Source organism: Fusarium falciforme, chromosome 10 (assembly GCF_026873545.1).
Source record: "Fusarium falciforme chromosome 10, complete sequence".
Lineage (NCBI taxonomy): Eukaryota > Fungi > Ascomycota > Sordariomycetes > Hypocreales > Nectriaceae > Fusarium > Fusarium falciforme.
In genome coordinates, this window is record NC_070553.1 from 1,435,987 (window position 1) to 1,454,122 (window position 18,136).

Genomic DNA, 18,136 nt, shown 5'->3' on the forward strand with positions numbered 1-18,136 from the left:
GTGAAGAGGTGTACTTAGTAAGGATAAGTGCCGAGAATCGCGGGAGCCGATTCACTACGTTCTCCTTATCACGCTTTCTGGGGACCTGTCAGAAGGGAGAGAGGTTCATGTTCGAACAGATGTGGCCCGGCTCCTTGAACATAACATGACGCCAGGTACAGAAGTAGTAGAGTTACTAGCTTATTTAATCGACCTAGAAATTGTTCACTCAAATCGCCTTTCAGCGTGTCCTTTCTCAAGCCTATCGAGGCAGTGCTTTACCAATGCCATTGAAATCAAAACCCGTGCCCATAATCTCTTCCATGATCCATGTACTGGTACGCCAACCATCTGCCACTATCATTCCTCCCCTAAAAGCTCAAGAAAGGTCCATCTCAGGCCTCGCGGTGAGAAGTCGGTTGTCGGTCTCGGTTGACCCTGTCCCGGTAAAGTCCTCCTCCGATACTCTGAGCGCGACCAGACTGGCACCGGAACGCCGCATCATCTTATTCAGATGGTGGGTTCTCTCGGTCACCTTGGGATGAACAATTCCTGCCACAACCACAATGCGTATTTGTGGATGAAATTTGCGGATCTGCTCAATAAACTCCATCATCGTCTGCCCGTCGTTGATGGCCGAGTCAACCAAGATGACCGTTCTTTGATGCTGCAAATCGTCATGATTGATTCTAGCCATCGATGCAACAAGGATGAACATGATAGATGGAAATACTTCGCTGAGACCACAGGCGATGGGCTCGCCTTTACGTGTGATAGCCACGATCGAAGTCCGTTGTTCATCCCGTAGCCGGCAGTGTCCCAGCTGGTGTTCCTGTACGTCTGTGATGGGGTGATCCTCGAGGCCAATCAACTCAGACACAAACTCAAGAGCCAGATACGCCCCGATAGACTTGTGCACTGCCCTCAGCACGGGGCCGGCAGCGGATGCAGCTCGCATCGAGGACAGTAGCAACTTCGCCGCCCCTTTTTCGGTGGCATGGACCATCTCGAACCGATGACGCAATACTGAATTGACAAAGTCTGGGTCGCCCAGGCGTGCCACCGGTAGTGTGGCCTTGTTAAACCAGCAAGAGGCAATGGTTTCCATGGCTGAGATGAAACCCGCGCTGGAGGTTCCATCCCGCTCATGTCCAACCACGATTTTGGCTTCGTTTGCTGCTTTGAGCATCAGGAAGTCCAAAGCGCCTTCTCCAAAAGCCCAGGCATGTAGATTCCAATCCTTCCGGAGGTAATTGCGATTTCTAGTTTGGTAAATGGTGAAATGACGAACCCGTCAGAGATTCTCCCTCCACCAAGAACCCTCACCCTGCCAGAGAGATCATGTCTTCTCAAGACCTTTTCCCAGACACGGGCCAGCCGATGAGTCACAACCACCACCAAAATGTGAGGGCGCGCCGCAGCTACCCGCAGCAGTGTGAGGGCCTCTGAGTAGATCGTGACAGACGAGGCTACGGTTTCGCACAGGGAATCGTACTCGTCGTCATCTGCAGCCCCCTCGTACAGCAGGGTTGCCCGATGAAATGCATTTGGCGAGTAATCCAGACGGCCAGCAAAGATGCCCTTCACCGGAGAAGTTCTCGTGCTTGGTGGCCGGATCTGATGAACGGCCTCCCAGAATAAAAAGTCCGTGTCTACCGACGTCAAGGTCTTGTCGGCATCCAGAACCAAAGCAGTTTCTAACTGTTCACCTCCAGAATAATGGCACATGTTGTTCAATTCTTCAATGACCGCCTGGTCGTTGACACGCCCAGGTGTGATGAAGCACAAGTATTCGATTACGAGTGTGGCCTTTTCACACATGGATTCCGGATCCGTCAGAACGTGAAGTAAGATGTCAGACTGGGAACAGACAAGGCGCGGCCTATTGAGTTCATCCTCCTGCCACTTGCGCAAATGTTCGACAGCTACCGCAGGTTGGTACTTCAGCTTGTCGACTGAGCGGCGCTGAAGGATGCATTCCGCAGGCGTGTTCAGGTAGATGATATGAGTGAAGACATCAAGGTCGCTCAGTACGTACACTGGATGGCCGGTAGCCTGCTCTTCGGGCCAAAACATGAAGTGTGCGCTGACAATGGCCATCTTTTCGTTGGCAAACGCGTCTTTCTTGATTTCTTGGATAACTCGTCCACGCCAACCTGCTTTTCGCTGCCTACCCATAGCTTGGAATGCTTCGAGGCCACCTGGGACGAGGCTTTCGATCATTTCGGAGCTTTCATAGTAGGAAATATTGTTGAGCGAGAGTGCTCCCTTCAGATAGTTCATCAAGAAAGACTTTCCTAGCCTGGTATACCGTAGAGTCCGATGACTGTCGGTTTCTTGCTCTCGAAGGCCGCCTGGCCCATGTCATTGGTGTTTGGACGGGCCGGGGGAACTGAATAGCCTAGCTCACGTAGGCGGGTGAGTGCTTCATTCACTGCCGAATCCGTCGTGATGAGTGTATCCCTCTTGTGTTGGAAAAGACCACAACAGAAAGGCAGAGTTCAGTGAGGGGGGCTCAGATAGGATTGTAGAGATGTCATTTCAAGAAAATGGTCGCTTGAACTTTCCACTGTTATACTAATTCTTCCTCGGGCACATGCCCAAAGTCTCTTCTATCATTGAACGTGGTGCTCTCGGCAACTAGCCATCAGTCGACGCCTCTCAGACTGCCGTGTCGCGAGAACAGGGTTTTTTATCACTATCTGCAACCATCCGTCGTTATTCCAGCGTATTCCCGACCAAACGAATGAGGACGGCATTTGTAAAATGTTAATACTTCAGAGGGCTGTTGATGAGTGGCCAAGAAAATCTGTTTGGCTCGGGATCAACGGCATCGACATACGGCTCGCCTAAGTACTTCCCCAACTAATCTAGAAACCGTTTCCTAATGTTTCATGTATGGAAAAGGGGACAAAAAATATTGGAGCCGGCGACAAACTCAAGCAAGCATTACCTTTGCTATTGGCGGCCTCGCCAAGTTTGTGGTCCTTAGCGTGATTGGCGACTTCACACGTGAAACCCGGATCTGGAGAGCGACATAAATATGCAAGTAAGCGGGAAATCTACCGTCTCAGAGTGCGTTTCGACAAGATATGGATTAGAACACAAAATGTCCCCAACCCTGAAGAGTCTCCTCGGCCGACATACGTGAGGTGGAAGGTGAAGATTCCCCAGCCCGGCTGAACACATGGGGCTCAATTAAGCGAGCGGTTGTTCGTTTACCAACCAATCACATGGGTGTAATCATTGTCACAACTGAGGCGAAGCAACTGCGTCTTGGCTGCGGTATTTTTAGCCCTCCTTGCGCCTCGGTTAAATCTTGCATGGCCAAGGTCTGCGGGATGGGGGCCATGCCAGATACCCAGGATAGGTACAGGAAGCGTTGCTTTGCGCACAACTGTCCTTGTAGCTCCTCCGCGATTTGTATAAGAGTAGAGTTTCAGAAAGTTGCTTCACTTTGTGAAATTAGAGACGAAGGAGACAGGAGTTTCAGTCGCTGGCATGGTTGTTGCCAGCGCCTTGTATCAATCAGGAATGTCTACTTCTTGGCTGCAGGAGATTCGGCCGCCAAGTACCCTTCGGCCATAATCAAGTCGAAAGTCGCCTAGGCTCGACAAAAATAGGTACCGAGGCATATTGCGTGAAGGGGGCTGAAAAGCTGCAAATATTACAATCAGGCTGTGAGCTGTCCATAAGAACCGGCAATCAACCCCAATCATATTGGCTTCGTTTGTGGAGGGAAAGAAAAAGTAAAGAAAGAGAACTGCTCTATAGAGTAAAGACATCGGCTGCCCCATTTGTGGTCATTTTTGTCTCGGTGAGTCCTTATCAGAGGTGATCAATAGCCTCAGGTCTAACCAGGAACATTGCAGCAATGGCCCGACACATCAACCGCCAGATCCACTGGCTTACGCCGGTGAGTATGGTTGGCGCACTGTTGCTCGGGGGTCTCTTCGCTCTCGGTCATGATCTGTTCTACGCGAACCTAGCGGGAACGGCAGTTGCGGCAGATTCTTTCGAGTTGGCCGGCGCCGAGGTCTCAAGGCAGCAGCTGAACCTGGCGGCTGGCACAACACTTGCATTTCTTTTCAAGAGTTCCGTGGTTTCCGCCGTGTCAATCGCCTACTTCCAGGCTGTCTGGCATGTCGTTAAGGGCAGCAAGCGCGACATCGACATCTCCAACATGGACGTTCTGCTATCGGCCTTGGGTAATGCCATCTCTTTGGTCAGCTTTTCGACATGGCTGAAGGGGCCTCTACTTCTTCTTATAGCTATTATGGCTTGGTATGTGTTTGTATAGAGCCCAAAGACACGGTGTCTGACTTCTTTAGGCTTGTTCCCGTCGTGTCCATTATCACCCCTGCGACTCTCTCGGTCGGCTTCGCGTCTCCTCCAGATGCGTCTCTACAGGTCCCAAATGTCGCATTTACTGGACTCAGCCTCCTTCGTATGATGCCGAGAAACCCCGGTCGGGATATGACACCTGCGCCATGTCGCGACCGCAACAACCCTAACCGTCCAACGGACTGCGACAATGATCTAACCAACTACTTGTATAACGGGCCGAGTGATGCTGTCAGCAAAGTAGTTGTCGCTACTGCTGCAGAGGGAAATATCATTGCGGTAGATGCGCCTGCTCCAAATTCGAGCTGGAGTCTTGAGTTTCTGGCTCCGACGTTGCGATGCGACGAGGTCACTGGAGATACCAGACGCCGAATTGAAGAAAGCATCACCGACTTCACAGACCGTTATTGCGAACAGGCGCCGGGCTACGTGGCTTGGACACCACTCAACAACGAGCCCGATTCTCTTCTGCCATATGCCCTCGTTGAAAATAGCAAAAGTGGCAAAATGACCGAGTTCGTCTATAACGGGTTCACCATATTTGATCGTCAAGGCAGAAAGGCATGGGAGGCCGTTGATAAGGGACAGAATGAAAGGAATGATTTGGTTCTTTTCATGGCCATAGTCCCGGCGGCACTCAAGTTGGGCTCGAGGCCTGACGATAGATTCGCATGCGAAATGGCCTCAAAGAGCAGGAGTGAAGGCCAAGAGGTGCTGAGCAAGGCATTGTTTGACTCGACAGCCTCGGTGCTACGCTGCGACCTCCGCAACTCAACGTACGAGGCACATTTCAACGTCACCAATGGAAACCAGCAGGTCAAACTAAAGGTAAAAGAGATTGAAGAGAAACCGCTCGATGTCATCACTGGCGTCTGGGGCAGCAACCCAGACAGCAACAACACGAGCTGCACGCCTCTCAACATGGACTCTGAATGCACCTTTGATCCCTCTATCCTTCGCCACCTATCTTACCAGGCTCTAATGGATGCCTTCACCGACATGCTCATCGGCAGTTTGACTCTTCGCCGTCGCCAGGCGGATGATTCCCTTGTCTTTCATGGGAACACGAGTGTCCAGAGCACAGTTCTTACAGCCACACCTGAGCTCCAGATTCTTAGTAACCTGACACTCTTATCGAAAGATTTACCTATACTCCAGAAGGTAGAGCCGGATGAGCGTGAGTGGGTCTATAAAGGACTGTGGAACGGACCTGGAGAGCAGAGAGCCACGCCGCTGAAAGAGGCACTTGAAGAGCTCTTCCAGAATATCACAATAAGTCTCATGAGCTCGCCACTCCTACAGTAAGTCCCTGCTCATATTCCATACCTGCACATAGGACTAACTGTCTTCCCAGGCCAAACAAACACTCCGCCTTCAAGCCCAAAAACACAACCGTCGCCTTCTCAACCATACATCCTGTCTACATCTACGCCCGAAGTCGCCTCTGGCTCGCCTACGGCCTTGGTATCGCGTGCTCTACACTCATCGTGTGCATCGGGATGCTAGCAATCTACATGAATGGAGCTTCTTTTAGTAATACCTTTTCGACCTTGCTTCGACTGGGGCGTGGGGCAAGTCTAAGCAGCGAGATTGAAAAGGTTGATCTCGATGGTCAAGATCCACTTCCTGAATACATCAAGGATATGAAGGTCAAGTTTAGCAAAGGGCCGGTACAAACTGATGAGTACATTCCAATGTCGGAGGCTGATGAGTGGGAGGCGGAAGGGAGACGACAATGAAGATTGGTTGCAGGGATGAATGGAAGTAGAGTGTTCTTAATTGTAATAAACCACAATGATTGCCTAGTTATGGCTTGAAAAGATTTGTAAACATAGAATAAATCCATGATTACCCCAGAAGCCACAAGCACAGAAAATGAGGCTTCGAGGTTGCATTGCCTGCCACTGTAGGGTATTTACAGGTGCTGAGAGAAGACGAATGAATATTAGTAAACAAGGCATGAAGGACATTTCACAATAGAGCAGGTAGGAAAAAAGAGACTCTTAAAGAAAGAATGCCATTAAATAGTAAATGCACCTAAAATTCGAGATTGAAACTAGACCTTAAGGTAGGTAGGTAGGTAATGTATGAATAAATGTTCAAATTGAATGGTAAAAATGAGGTCTCCCTAAATGCATTGTTATTCTTTGATCTTCATTGGTTCGATAAGACAGCACGGTGATAAGATAAAAGATAAGCCTGGATGAAAGGTCAAACCCGAAGTCCGAAGGACTCGGGACATCTCCACCTTCCTTCCTTTCATCCTTACAGGGCTGGGAATCCTTGACATGATCTCGTATTAGCCCAAGATTTGCCCACGATGGAGTCCTCGGCTGGCTTCCTGAGGCTGAGATTGGGTCGCGCAGGATACCGTTTTAACCCTGTCGAGGGCGAATGAGCAAGGATCGAGCTCCAACGTGTCCACCGGGCTGGGCTAATCTCCTCGGACGATGTAACCCCAGCGTCGAATCTGGGGCGCAGCCTCTCCCACGCTTGTTTTGCTGGTTCTTGCTTGACGACAATCCTCATCTACGTGGTCGTCATTGATTCAGAATCTCGAGTCGCACAAGAGCCTGATATTTGAGCTCTTCTTCAGAAGCGGTAGCCTAACTGCGCTCTTTTTTTGCGCAGGACCCCTGAGTACAACATGGATGGCCCCTGGAGTAAGCACATCTACACAGACCTATCGACACCAAAAGTTTCACATCACTGCCACCTTTGGCCCCCATCGCGTCCACTCGAGCCCTGCCTCGATTGAAACTAGTTTAATCTGCAGATTGCACCGCACGACGGTGCCTAATTTGGGAATCGCCGACCGCCTGTCGTTATGGTCCGACCCTTCTTCTTGCGCAAAACAATGACAAGATCAGCGACTCCCACTCCCGACAAACGCACTCCTCTCGACCCCGATTCCTCAAGATAGCGTCATTCTTTTCTTGAGCCATGGTGTCCCCACGAACGAACCTCGGTCCTCTGACGACCAAGTTCACATACCCAGCCAAGTGCAGTGCGACAGCCCTCGAGTGTACCGACTGCACTAAGGGATGGCAGGCCCAATCGTGCGGAACGCTCAACAAGGCAAACACGCAAGGTCTTCAGGATGACACCGACTGCTGGCCGCCGAGAGCGACGTCGAGGACGGCTCCATATGCCCTCAACGGATGGGGCTACTACTCCCCCGGCCTCGAGTGCCCCGATGGTTACGAGCCCGCCTGTAGTGCGACCGGATCAATGACGGGCGATTTCAACTTCCAATTCTCGGTCCTCGACCATGAGACCGTCATTGGGTGCTGTCCGAGGTGAGTTCAACAGAAGCACGTCGTGCTGAATGGAAGCTGATGCGATGTAGTGGCTACACTTGCGTCCAGCCTGGCGGACCGCAGACATGCGAGAGTATCGCGTCGAGGGGCTCAATCCAAGTCGTATCGTGCTCCGAGGGCGACTCGATTCTCAACTGGCTCACACTACCCGCGACCTTCACACAGACCAACAGCGATGGAGACGAGAGCGTGGCGACGATGGACGGCGTCACAATTAGAGCCCCCCTGTTCCAGCTCAACTACCAATCCTCGGACCTTCCCTCCTCGACCGGCACATCAAGCGAGACCACAGGCAGCACCCGCGAAGCGACGGCCTCAAATACATCCGACGCTGATACCGAGCCTTCACCAGGTCTATCGACGGGAGCCCAGGCAGGCATCGGCGTGGGTGTGGGCGTCGCTGGTCTCCTCCTCATCGGAGCTGGTCTGTACTTCTGGCGAAGGAAGCGCAACACGCGGGCACCTGTTCCCACAGAGGAGGAGCCCAAGTCGGAGTTACCAAGCAACTACATCTCGGAAGTGGACGGCTCAACACCAGCGAGGTACCCTCCAGCGGAGCTCGAGGCGGCTACTCCTGAGCTAGAGGGCTCTCACACGCCGTCTCACACAGTGAGGAGCTAGTGGGGGATGTCGGGAGGTGTTTGTTTTAACTTCGTTTGCGGGCGCAGAGGGTCATGTATACCTTGGGTAGCGTGTAGATGAATATTTAATGTCAAGTTATTGCTAATCTGATTACCTGTTGGCTCATATGGGTCAAGGCCCGGGCGAGCCAACCTAATATATAGGCTAGCTGAGTTTATCATCTCGACCAGTAGGAAGCACTCTCAGCTCTCTGATCTGCCTAATACCCAGCCCCAGCTCTAGAGGCAACTCAGATAAGCCGCACAGTCTTGGTTCCGCACCCCTCAAAGAACCCAAGACCTCCAAGTTGAGAACACTGGGACTGAAAAGTCCCGACTCGGACAAACTCGCCAGGTTTCTCTGTTGGGTGTATCAAAAGTCCATACGCCATTCTGCCCGGCTTGGCGCCATCTTCTGAGCCTCGGCCATCCGTGCCAGACCCTTTCCTCAGACCTTCAGACTCGTCTTGATCTCTTCCCCCCTGATTCCTCTCCTCCCTTATGGTACTTCCGATAAGTAGGAAGCTAATCGGTGCGCTTAGCTCGCTTTTCCCGTCTCTTTCCTCAAAGAGGTCACGCAGAATGCAATCAGTTTCAATGTCCACTAGGTACTGATCTCCCAAGTGCAGCGTCTGTCTCGGAATCCCCCCCCCACCATCCATCTCCTGGTACACCAACTGTCGTGATCCGGTGTAGAGTTTGGCTGAAATGTCCAAATATCCTCCCGTCACTTCTCCGAATGCGCTCGTGCCCTTGAGCTGAATTACAGCTTCTAGGACAGCGCATTCGCTCCTGGCGTTCGTGATGTATACCTCCCAGTACACAGGAAACATGACCAGGCCCGATCGACTTGCCCAGCCCCAGGAGGGCGCCAAGTACGGAGCAGGATGCTGGAGCTCGTCTAGGAGGCCTTTGTATCCCGTGAGTCTATCTGAACGGTGCATATCCCACTTGAGGCACCGATATAGGTCCTTCTTCCACAGACCAGCCAGATAGTCATCGCGCAAGCGGTGGGAAAATAAAGTGGCAAGCCCGGCAATTGACGGCAAGACATCTGTTCCGCGCGTGAATTCAAGGCGGTAGGCGCTGAACTCCGAGGCAATTTCGCTAGCCCACTCCTCGTAGATCAACGCAACATCGCCTTCGTTTAGGAGGTCCCGGTTGACCACGTTGAAGTGATAGTCAAGTTGGTACTTGCTCATAGAGAAACAGTCATCCCGACACTGGAAGTGGACATTGCTTTTTCCGAACATGAGCATGCGCGTTGACGCTATCCTTTCTTGGAACGTCCAGCCTCTATTCACCCAAGTCGCGGCTGCAATGTCTTCAGAGGTCGTTTTGTGGTACGAGGGGAAGTAAATAGCAATAGGCATCGGAGAAACGGAGACGTCTCGGAGATGAAAGGGAACCGTTATCATATCCTTCCTCGCAATGAAGCCCTCCTCACAGTTGTCAGACACTGTAGCACTGATGGTGACGTGTGCATTGCCATAAATGTTGTCCATCTGGGTGCACTGATGGGCCCAGTCTGAGTCTACATCCTGGAGGATGCAGAGAGCATCGATCCATAGATATGGAATAGATAGCGCTCTGGTGACCAAGACAGCATCTTTAATGGCCTGAGGTAACTTATCCTCTGGGATTTCCCTCAAGTGATCTGAGATGTTGGATTGCTTTGTCTTGAGCTGCCTATCCGAATGTGGAGGTGGCCCCCAACAGTAAGTAAGAGCAGCGTAGTATGGCAGCTCAGTAGATGGGCCTCGATGGAACTGCGAGTTCGAGGAGTCCTTTGTGAGGATAAGAGAGAGTTTGCCTTGGTCGACTTTGATGAGTCGGTCAGGCACAAAGTTCCGCTGTGCCCTCGTGTGGTTATGAGCCACGCATGAATTAATCTTCGATTCCATCCAAGCAAGTGGCTTGGGATCGAGGTGTGTAAGAGGACTCTCGAGGCCTAACGGTGATCCTTGGGGATGGGCTGTGGTGGAGGTGATAGGGCAATCAAAATGGACATCATCCATCCCGTCTTAATACTTGGGTATTAGTGTGTTAATCAAGAGTTTGACTGTGTCTGGGTCTCGCACCGTGGTGAATCTTGACACGGAGAGCTTCGAGCCTCTTTTGACGGATCACATAGCATAGTGAGACACGCCTATTGTGTTTCGGGAGACGTGCTAGATCACTTTGTGACTCCCAAGGAGAAGATATGATTGAGGATATAAGACGGCAAGAATCGCAGCCCTTCTTATCTAGCACGTCGATTCGCGGAACTAAACCCCAGTCAAGGGCGAGTTCACACACAGGCGCCGATGCGTCCAGAGCGGAGTCGGGGAGTGATTTTTCGTCCAGCTCAAGAACTTTGCACTTCTGGCAGAGTCTGGCAAACGGTGATGGAGACTGAAGGGCAGCCATGGTGGCTCTCGATGGTGCTGAGGTGTTGTGGAGTGTGCTTGGGGGTTGGTGGCTCAACCCAACGCAATAGGACTCGGAGGTTGGGCATAAGAGAATGCGGCCTCACGTGATATCCTTAGCGCCTAGCAGTTACCGTTACCTGACCACTTGATACTTCGACGCATGAATGACTTGCTTGTACATAGTACGAGTATAGGGTTCTTAAACCTTTGGCTATAGCGCTATGGCCATTTCTTTGCGATACGTAGGATACCTAGGGAGCCTCCCTAAGAGATAATAGAATAGGAAACTAAGAGAAGAATGAAATTATGAGATAAGGCTATAAATATAGGATTAATTATAGCTAGCAAATGGCTCCTGATACCTCGGTAAACCATTAGATCGAAAGCCTCCTTAATGTAAGGCCCTGAGGTAATTTAAGAAAAAAAAAATAATTAATATCACTTTTAACCCAACCCTCCTTTCTAATAGCTTCTTTAAGGAGTGTGTAGTTGTTCAGTAGTTACCTCATCTTCAGAGCAATGTCCAGACCCAAGGGCTTCCTCAGGAAACCCTCCCTGGTCTCCATGATTTCCTGCTTCAGTTCAACATTATACCTCCTCGCCCATGTCGCCGCTATCAGCTTCATCTCCATCTCGGCCACATTCCTCCCGACACACGCCCTCGGTCCATGGCTAAAGGGAATAAATGCATTCTTCTGGCGGGGAGTCACATCCTCCCACCTCTCTGGCTTGAAATCATCGGCATCAGGACCCCAAATCTCCTTGGAGTGATGGATCGAATATGTCGGAACGCTGAGCACGCTGCCTGCTGGGAAAAAGTGTCCGCGAATGGTGACGCCGGGAGAACCTTCGGGGACTTGCCGTGGGAGACCAATGCCTGATGTGGAATGGTACCGGAGAGTTTCGTTGATGACGCAGTTGAGGTAGGGAAGGTCACGGACCATGTCGAAGGTTGGAACCGAGACGTGCGACGGGATAGAAGCATCAAGTTCGGCCTGAAGTTTCTCGAGAACACTGGGAGTCCGAGTAACATGGTACAGCAACGCACACGAAGAGTTGGAGGTCGTGTCACTACCAGCGATGAGCTGCGTCAGAGCCTCAGCAGTAAGTTCCTCACGGCCCAGCGGCTCGCCCTTTTCATCCCTTCCTTCCATGAGACGCGCGAGGAGGTCCTTTCGTTCAACGGGCGGGGGATTGTCGAGTCGTGCCTTGACCCGTGCGATGGCGATGCCTGCGAGGTTCTGAACGGCGTTCAGGCCGTTGCTGAAGAAAGGGTCCGGAAGCCATTTGGCGTACGGCTTGAGCTGGGGAAAGCAACCGAGCGTAGCGCTCACTTCGCCTCTTCGGTTGAGGATTTCAATCGCTGAGGCGTAGATTGGGGGAGACTCGGGCGTGGCTCTGACTTCTGCTACGTCGGCGCCGTTTGCGAGCATACCGAACGGAGCACCGAAAGCGAGGTCGCCAATAACGTCAAAAGCTAGATAGTTGAACCAAGGAAGGCAGTCGATCAGGGCCTGTTGACGACCTTGCTTGTCCTTAGTTGTGCCTGAGGTAATGAGCTTGTCGAGCTGTTTGACGAAAAGCTCAAGGTTGGAGTGGATGTATGGCTCAAACTGGCTGATAGATTTGGTCGAAAAGGTGTGAGAGATGAGCTTGCGCTTGCGTGTGTGTTCTGCGCGGTCCCGAGTGTTGAAGAGTCCTCGACGGATAGACACGAAGGCGTCGTAAAATTCGCTGGCATCTGTTAGTCGTGGCAGGAGACCGACATTTAATCTTATCGACTTACGACTTCAGAAAGCCATTTCCATGGCCATAGATGATGGGGATGGCCTCGTCATCAGCTATGGACACATGGTTTGGCTGAATTCGAACAACAGGACCCATCTTCTTATGAATCTTATCCATAACGTCATACCTCTCACCCCGTCGGCACACGTACAAAAGCCATAGATTTGAAAACTGAGCGGGGAAGGGCGCCGGGATGCCTCTCAGGTAGCCGTACGTGACAAAGTACGCGTAGAGGTATGTGCCGACGAGCACTGCTACCCCGATGGGCAGCGTCCACCAAGACAGGAGGAGGTCGACTATGGCCATGGTGTTGTTTTTGGCAAGTGAGGGGATCTCGCGGCAGATGGGAGGTGAGATATATAAGCTTCACGGGATGTGGGAGAGTCGTGCCTCGTCTCCGCAAGTCTCCACGAGCGATTCGAGGTGGAGAAGGGATCCGACGAGGTTCTGCTCAATTGAGAATTCTCTTTTTCACAATAACCCTTCAATTGATCTTGAAGAAAAAGATGTAGAATTTTCTGTCAGGCGCGCTAGATGGATATACCCGCTTGCCCTGCAGTTCGGTGAATGAAGATGTCCGTCCGTCGAGAGCAGTCGTCAGCCATTTTTCAAGCTTTTGCTGAGATCCTTTCACGTGCTGAAAATGGAAAGAAACAGTGAAGGTCGCTGTCAATGGACGAATCATATCCTGCGATTAGCTTCCCCAGAGTTTGGAGAGGTTGCTGCGCTTGTGGAGGGAGTTTGCGGGGAAGACAGACTCGGGATTTGAAATCGGCAAAGGATGAGTGGAATGCCGGGTGTGCCGGTCGGTGAGGAGGTGAGCACGTGAGGCCGCTGCGCCTAATAATGGGCTATTCATATTTTAAAACTGACTGATGCTATTTCTGTCGACGTTTGGAGAGCCTGATTCTGAAATGCATCGCTGGCTGGGCTAAGGGCCAATTGAAACCGTGGCGCTCCAGTCCCTGATGGCCTCTAGACGCGCCTGCAAAGGGGGGGCCTCAGCCAAGCAACTGGCGCGGAATCAGCACCAGCCGACTCGATGTGACCTCTCGGTAACCGGCTAAGCCTGCCAGATCAATGCATTGACTCAGTTTTGGCTGCCAAGTTCCAGGTTTGGCACCAGATGACGCTGAGACGTTGGCTCGGCTTGAGGCCCGTCCAGGGGTCAAAGTGTCTGATCTGCCGTCTCACCAGCGCCGCCTCGAGCGACTCCCGGTTTCGCCTTACAGGCGGATCTAGGAAGTCTCAAACAGTTGCAACTGACCGCATTTTTTAGACTCCACATATCATGTCGTCGTTCTGCACTCTTTTTTCTTCTTTTCTTTTTGGATCGCAATCCTTGACGGATGTCCTTCTTTTCTTGTAATCCTTGATGGATGAGCGGACTCTTTGACGACTATCTTTAACGGCCTATTAATTTTCTTCAACTGCGTGATTGATTCACCTTTTCCTTCATTGGCTGGCCATCAAACCGAATTCAACGACTTTCCCGTCCTCAGTTGATCCATCGATCGTTTCCTTTATCGATTCCATATCTCGGATACCTCACACAACACACTACCAAATGGAGAGCATAGCACTTTACGATCAAGTCTCTCAAATCATTTCGGCAGTCGAATCAACAACACTCTTTACATCTATTACACCTCGTCTGGTACCGCAAACCGAGGCTGCAAGTGGGGTTCTACCAAGACCGACGGTCACGGTCACATCAGAGAGCACTGCTGAGGACGCTGAGGGCCACAATGGGGGCGGCATCAAGTTTATCGGGGCTGTCGAGATTGCAATTGCTTTTGGAATTCTGGGTAAGTTATCCTCTTGATGTCTGGAATATCTGTCTAACAAGTGCATAGTCGCCTTGACCATCCTAGTGGCGAGCATCATCCTCTGCACAAGACACAGAAAAGCGAAAAAGAACCGCGCAGCACAGCGCCAAATGCCCAGGATGATGGACGAGAAGCTTCAAGAGGTATCAGGACACGCTCCGCCGACGGCAGCCCGGTTACCAGAGGCGATATGGCCGCGAATGGGAGACAAGAATCAAAAGGTGCACGACTACTGGCACAACGAGTCGTCACACCGAACGCAGGGCTGGAATCAGGCGCCGCAGGCCGGCATGCAGACTGGTCCGCCTAGATATAGATAGATCTTTTTAATGAATAAAATAGGTCTGTGAAGAATGGTTTAAGTCATGTAGGAATCCGACTTGAAATGTGATGTTTAATCATTGTTAGGGTTCTACGCTCCTTGTCCAGCCTCACCTGACAGCCCTTAAAGGCCAGGGTTAATTAGAGGAACTTCCCTCTCAGCGTCAAGAAATACTACGGATGAAACGAGATGCCATTGTTACAGTAGCATTCTCTGAAGGCATTGATATTAACGGAGATCTGAAGTGAGACGAACGATGTAGGATGTTATCCCGCAATGTTACCCTGCAGCCCCATAACCCTTTTGACATCAGAAGCTCCATGACTCCCTCGCTAATCGAATCCGGTATCCGATCTTGACATGATGGAGTGTGTGACTGATTTTTACTATTTAAAACTTTAAAATTCAAAACTGTTATTGTTCGAGTTCATTGTGACCTCCTAGGGTCTCTCGATACCTATGCCTCTCACCTTGCACCCCACTCACCATTGTGATCAGATCACTGATTTTGTTGTCTTGTATCGACTTCACCAACATAAAACAGCAAATATGCCTCGACGAGATTTTATGAAGTACGCAATATGGTGATATGTAATTCCAACGTTGTCAGGCCTGAGAGGTTATCAAGCGGGGCACCAACTCGTCATCACAAGCTCCAATCACGAAAGTATCACAAGGGCGATTGCGCCAGACATGACCCAAGCTAACCAATAAGAGAACTGTTAGACCGAGTTGCGAGGCATCCTCCGACAATCTCCAGCGCTTCTTGCTGAATCCCACGCTCGCCGTGGGGTGTTCTACCCAATGGCTTGCGAGGACAGGTCTCACTCGTGGGTGAGATTGTCGAGCAGAGATGTGGCGTCATAAACCCCAAAACCACGTCGCGATGTCGTGCTTCGTGGGTAGGGGTATTTGGATGCTGGATTTCTCATTTCAGATCTCGAGTTTGAGCTTCAAACTACTGAAAATTTGAGTGTATCTATCGAGGTGGGCCTCATCCTTCAGGTCAACATGTCTTCTTCTTTTCGCTTGCCGCGGAGTTCCTCCAGAGTCACGTATCAGCACCTTGAGAACCAAGATCCAGACGCCACAGGGGCTGTCGTCTGGACATCTGACAGAGAAGATGAGATCCCCCTCCTCAGCGGCGACAGCAAGACACCACCAGTCTCCACGAAAGACCTCGACCTATTAGAGCCCCTTTCAACAGTCACAGAGAAGCGCTTCTGGTGGCAGCGAGGTGATGAACCAGATGGTGATGCCATCGCGACTCAAAAATCAGTGTTTGACGACCCTGAGCTCGCAAAGAGATATCAGCCTCGTCCAGACTGGGAAAACATTCATCGCTTTGACCCTTCGGCCAGATGGACATGGAACGAGGAGAGAAAGCTCGTGAGAAAGATTGATATTCGCATCATGGTCTTTTCTTGTGTCATGTTTATGGCTCTACAGCTGGACAGGGCGAACCTCAGCCAGGCTCTTTCGGATAATTTCCTACCAGATCTCGGACTCACCACTGATGGTCCGCATCCTTGTTCAACCCCTTTCTTTGATCAGCGGCTGATTTCCCCCAGATTATAACCTCGGGAACACGGTTTTCAAACTGTCGTTCCTCTGCGCCGAGCTCCCCTCGCAGGTGCTCAGCAAATGGGTCGGCCCAGACAGATGGGTTCCCATGCAGATATGCGTCTGGAGCGTGGTATCAGCCAGCCAATTCTGGCTTACAGGCAAGACATCCTTTCTCGTAAGCCGTGCTTTGCTGGCGATATGCGAAGGCGGCTTCATCCCCGACGTGAGTGTGACACCACACCATTTACCAGGTTTCGAAACGCCAACGCAGATTATAGGTCATTCTATATCTTAGTTACTTTTACAAATCTCACGAGCTTTCGCTACGTCTTGCCTTTTTCTGGGCTGCCATGTCACTCTCTGACATCATGGCTGGGTTTCTCGCAGCTGGCCTGTTGCAGCTCCGAGGCTTGCATGGATTTGAAGGGTGGCGGTACCTGTTTCTGATCGAGGTGAGTGGGCGGAACAAAATGTGTCGAGCATTAAAAGAGACTCATCATTTTACTCAGGGCGCTCTAACTTTCGTTGTGGGCTTATTAGCCGTCGGTCTGATGCCACCCTCGCCGACTCAGACGGCGAACTGGTTCCGCGGGGAGCAGGGGTGGTTCGATGAGCGGTATTTAGCTGCCCCCCCTGCTATATCTAGCTTCTCGAAGCCCTCTTGCTGACCTTTACCAAAGAGAGGAGGTGATCATGGTTAATCGGGTGATCAGGGACGACCCTAGTAAGGGCGACATGCACAACCGCCAGCCCATCACCCTCAGCCTCCTGGCCCAGAGCCTTCTGGACTACGACCTCTGGCCACTGTACGCGCTCGGCTTGGTCTGGGGCCAGCCCGTGACACCGCCGCACCAGTACCTTACGCTTATACTCCGCGAGCTGGGGTTCAGCACCCTTGTCACGAATCTGCTAACTGTTCCCACCACGTTTCTGACCATGTGCTCCATCATGGGCATCACGTACCTGTCTGACCTTCTCGACGAGAGGGCCCTCGTAGCCATGATATCTCAGATCTGGGCGCTTCCGTTTCTGATTTTTCTGTATGTAGTAGATGTCACGCAGATTAACAGATGGGCAGCATGGATGATTCTGACATTGTTACTCGCCTACCCATCCCGTGAGACTACATCTACATCAGACAATATGACGACGCTAATTCGTGGGGTGCAGCGCATGCCATACAGGTGGGATGGAACTCTCGCAACTCCAACGCTGTCCGGCTGCGCACCGTCTCGGCGGCCATGTACAACATGTGCGTCCAGACCGCCGGCATAATGGCGTCCAACATCTACCGGGCCGACGACAAGCCCCGCTACCGCCGAGGCAACAGGACCCTGATCGTCCTGGCCTGCGTCAACATTTGTCTGTATCTACTCGTCAAGGTTTATTACGTCTGGCGCAACAAGACGCGTGAGGAGAGGTGGAACGCCATGTCGGAAGAACAGAGGCAGCATTACCTCGACACGACGACTGATGAGGGGAACAAGCGTCTGGATTTCCGATTCGCGCATTGATAACAAAAACGTCAAGATGCATGCCATTTTACCCCGGATTTCTCCTTGGCAATAGCGCACCAGTCACTGGCTGAATCTGGCGCTGATATAGACCCCCCAGTCTGTGGCCCAGCATCTTGGCCTCGACCTCGCCCAACCAGGCGCCGGGATGACCCAGTTGTGGCTTTGTCTGGGCAGAGCTGATGTTTCAACACAATTCTTGGGAGGCGGACTTGGTCGCCTAGTCGGTCGTAGAACGAGGTCGGAGTGAAGCTATCGCCGAGATGGATGGTGCCATGGGGGGGATATGCAGATGCCAAATAGTTGGATAGTGGGCGGGCCACCATGCATCCGGTTCCAGACCTGGATGTCCGTGGCATGGCACGATATGGGCCACCGCTGTACTGTATTATCCGAAGCTAGCCAATTGCCCCCAGAATGTGAAAGATTGCCCCGGCATAGGT

At 51.6% G+C, this 18,136-nt stretch overlaps 7 protein-coding genes across 7 annotated transcripts; 4 read left to right on the plus strand and 3 right to left on the minus strand.

Annotated features, from left to right (window-relative positions):
• Window positions 1-358: 358 nt before the first annotated feature.
• On the minus strand, window positions 359-2,202 carry NCS54_01235200 (Hypothetical protein; the record flags this gene model as incomplete). Its single annotated transcript, XM_053157589.1, has 2 exons — window positions 359-1,241; window positions 1,271-2,202. 2 exons carry the CDS (start codon window positions 2,200-2,202, stop codon window positions 359-361), a joined length of 1,815 nt encoding a protein of 604 aa, XP_053013564.1.
• Window positions 2,203-3,853: 1,651 nt separating this feature from the next.
• On the plus strand, window positions 3,854-6,062 carry NCS54_01235300 (Hypothetical protein; the record flags this gene model as incomplete). The annotated part of the gene is made up of 3 exons (XM_053157590.1): window positions 3,854-4,263; window positions 4,311-5,624; window positions 5,678-6,062. The coding sequence occupies 3 exons, from the start codon at window positions 3,854-3,856 to the stop codon at window positions 6,060-6,062; spliced, it is 2,109 nt and encodes a 702-aa protein (XP_053013565.1).
• Window positions 6,063-7,266: 1,204 nt separating this feature from the next.
• NCS54_01235400 (Hypothetical protein) lies at window positions 7,267-8,264 on the plus strand (the record flags this gene model as incomplete). The annotated part of the gene is made up of 2 exons (XM_053157591.1): window positions 7,267-7,622; window positions 7,673-8,264. The coding sequence occupies 2 exons, from the start codon at window positions 7,267-7,269 to the stop codon at window positions 8,262-8,264; spliced, it is 948 nt and encodes a 315-aa protein (XP_053013566.1).
• A 250-nt stretch (window positions 8,265-8,514) lies between these two features.
• Window positions 8,515-10,672, minus strand: NCS54_01235500 (HET domain-containing protein; the record flags this gene model as incomplete). Its single annotated transcript, XM_053157592.1, has 2 exons — window positions 8,515-10,286; window positions 10,345-10,672. 2 exons carry the CDS (start codon window positions 10,670-10,672, stop codon window positions 8,515-8,517), a joined length of 2,100 nt encoding a protein of 699 aa, XP_053013567.1.
• A 502-nt stretch (window positions 10,673-11,174) lies between these two features.
• On the minus strand, window positions 11,175-12,768 carry NCS54_01235600 (Hypothetical protein; the record flags this gene model as incomplete). Its single annotated transcript, XM_053157593.1, has 2 exons — window positions 11,175-12,408; window positions 12,461-12,768. The coding sequence occupies 2 exons, from the start codon at window positions 12,766-12,768 to the stop codon at window positions 11,175-11,177; spliced, it is 1,542 nt and encodes a 513-aa protein (XP_053013568.1).
• Window positions 12,769-14,029: 1,261 nt separating this feature from the next.
• On the plus strand, window positions 14,030-14,611 carry NCS54_01235700 (Hypothetical protein; the record flags this gene model as incomplete). Its single annotated transcript, XM_053157594.1, has 2 exons — window positions 14,030-14,270; window positions 14,319-14,611. 2 exons carry the CDS (start codon window positions 14,030-14,032, stop codon window positions 14,609-14,611), a joined length of 534 nt encoding a protein of 177 aa, XP_053013569.1.
• Window positions 14,612-15,624: 1,013 nt separating this feature from the next.
• NCS54_01235800 (Hypothetical protein) lies at window positions 15,625-17,693 on the plus strand (the record flags this gene model as incomplete). Its single annotated transcript, XM_053157595.1, has 6 exons — window positions 15,625-16,132; window positions 16,185-16,402; window positions 16,458-16,631; window positions 16,689-16,795; window positions 16,860-17,296; window positions 17,350-17,693. 6 exons carry the CDS (start codon window positions 15,625-15,627, stop codon window positions 17,691-17,693), a joined length of 1,788 nt encoding a protein of 595 aa, XP_053013570.1.
• Window positions 17,694-18,136: the final 443 nt, after the last annotated feature.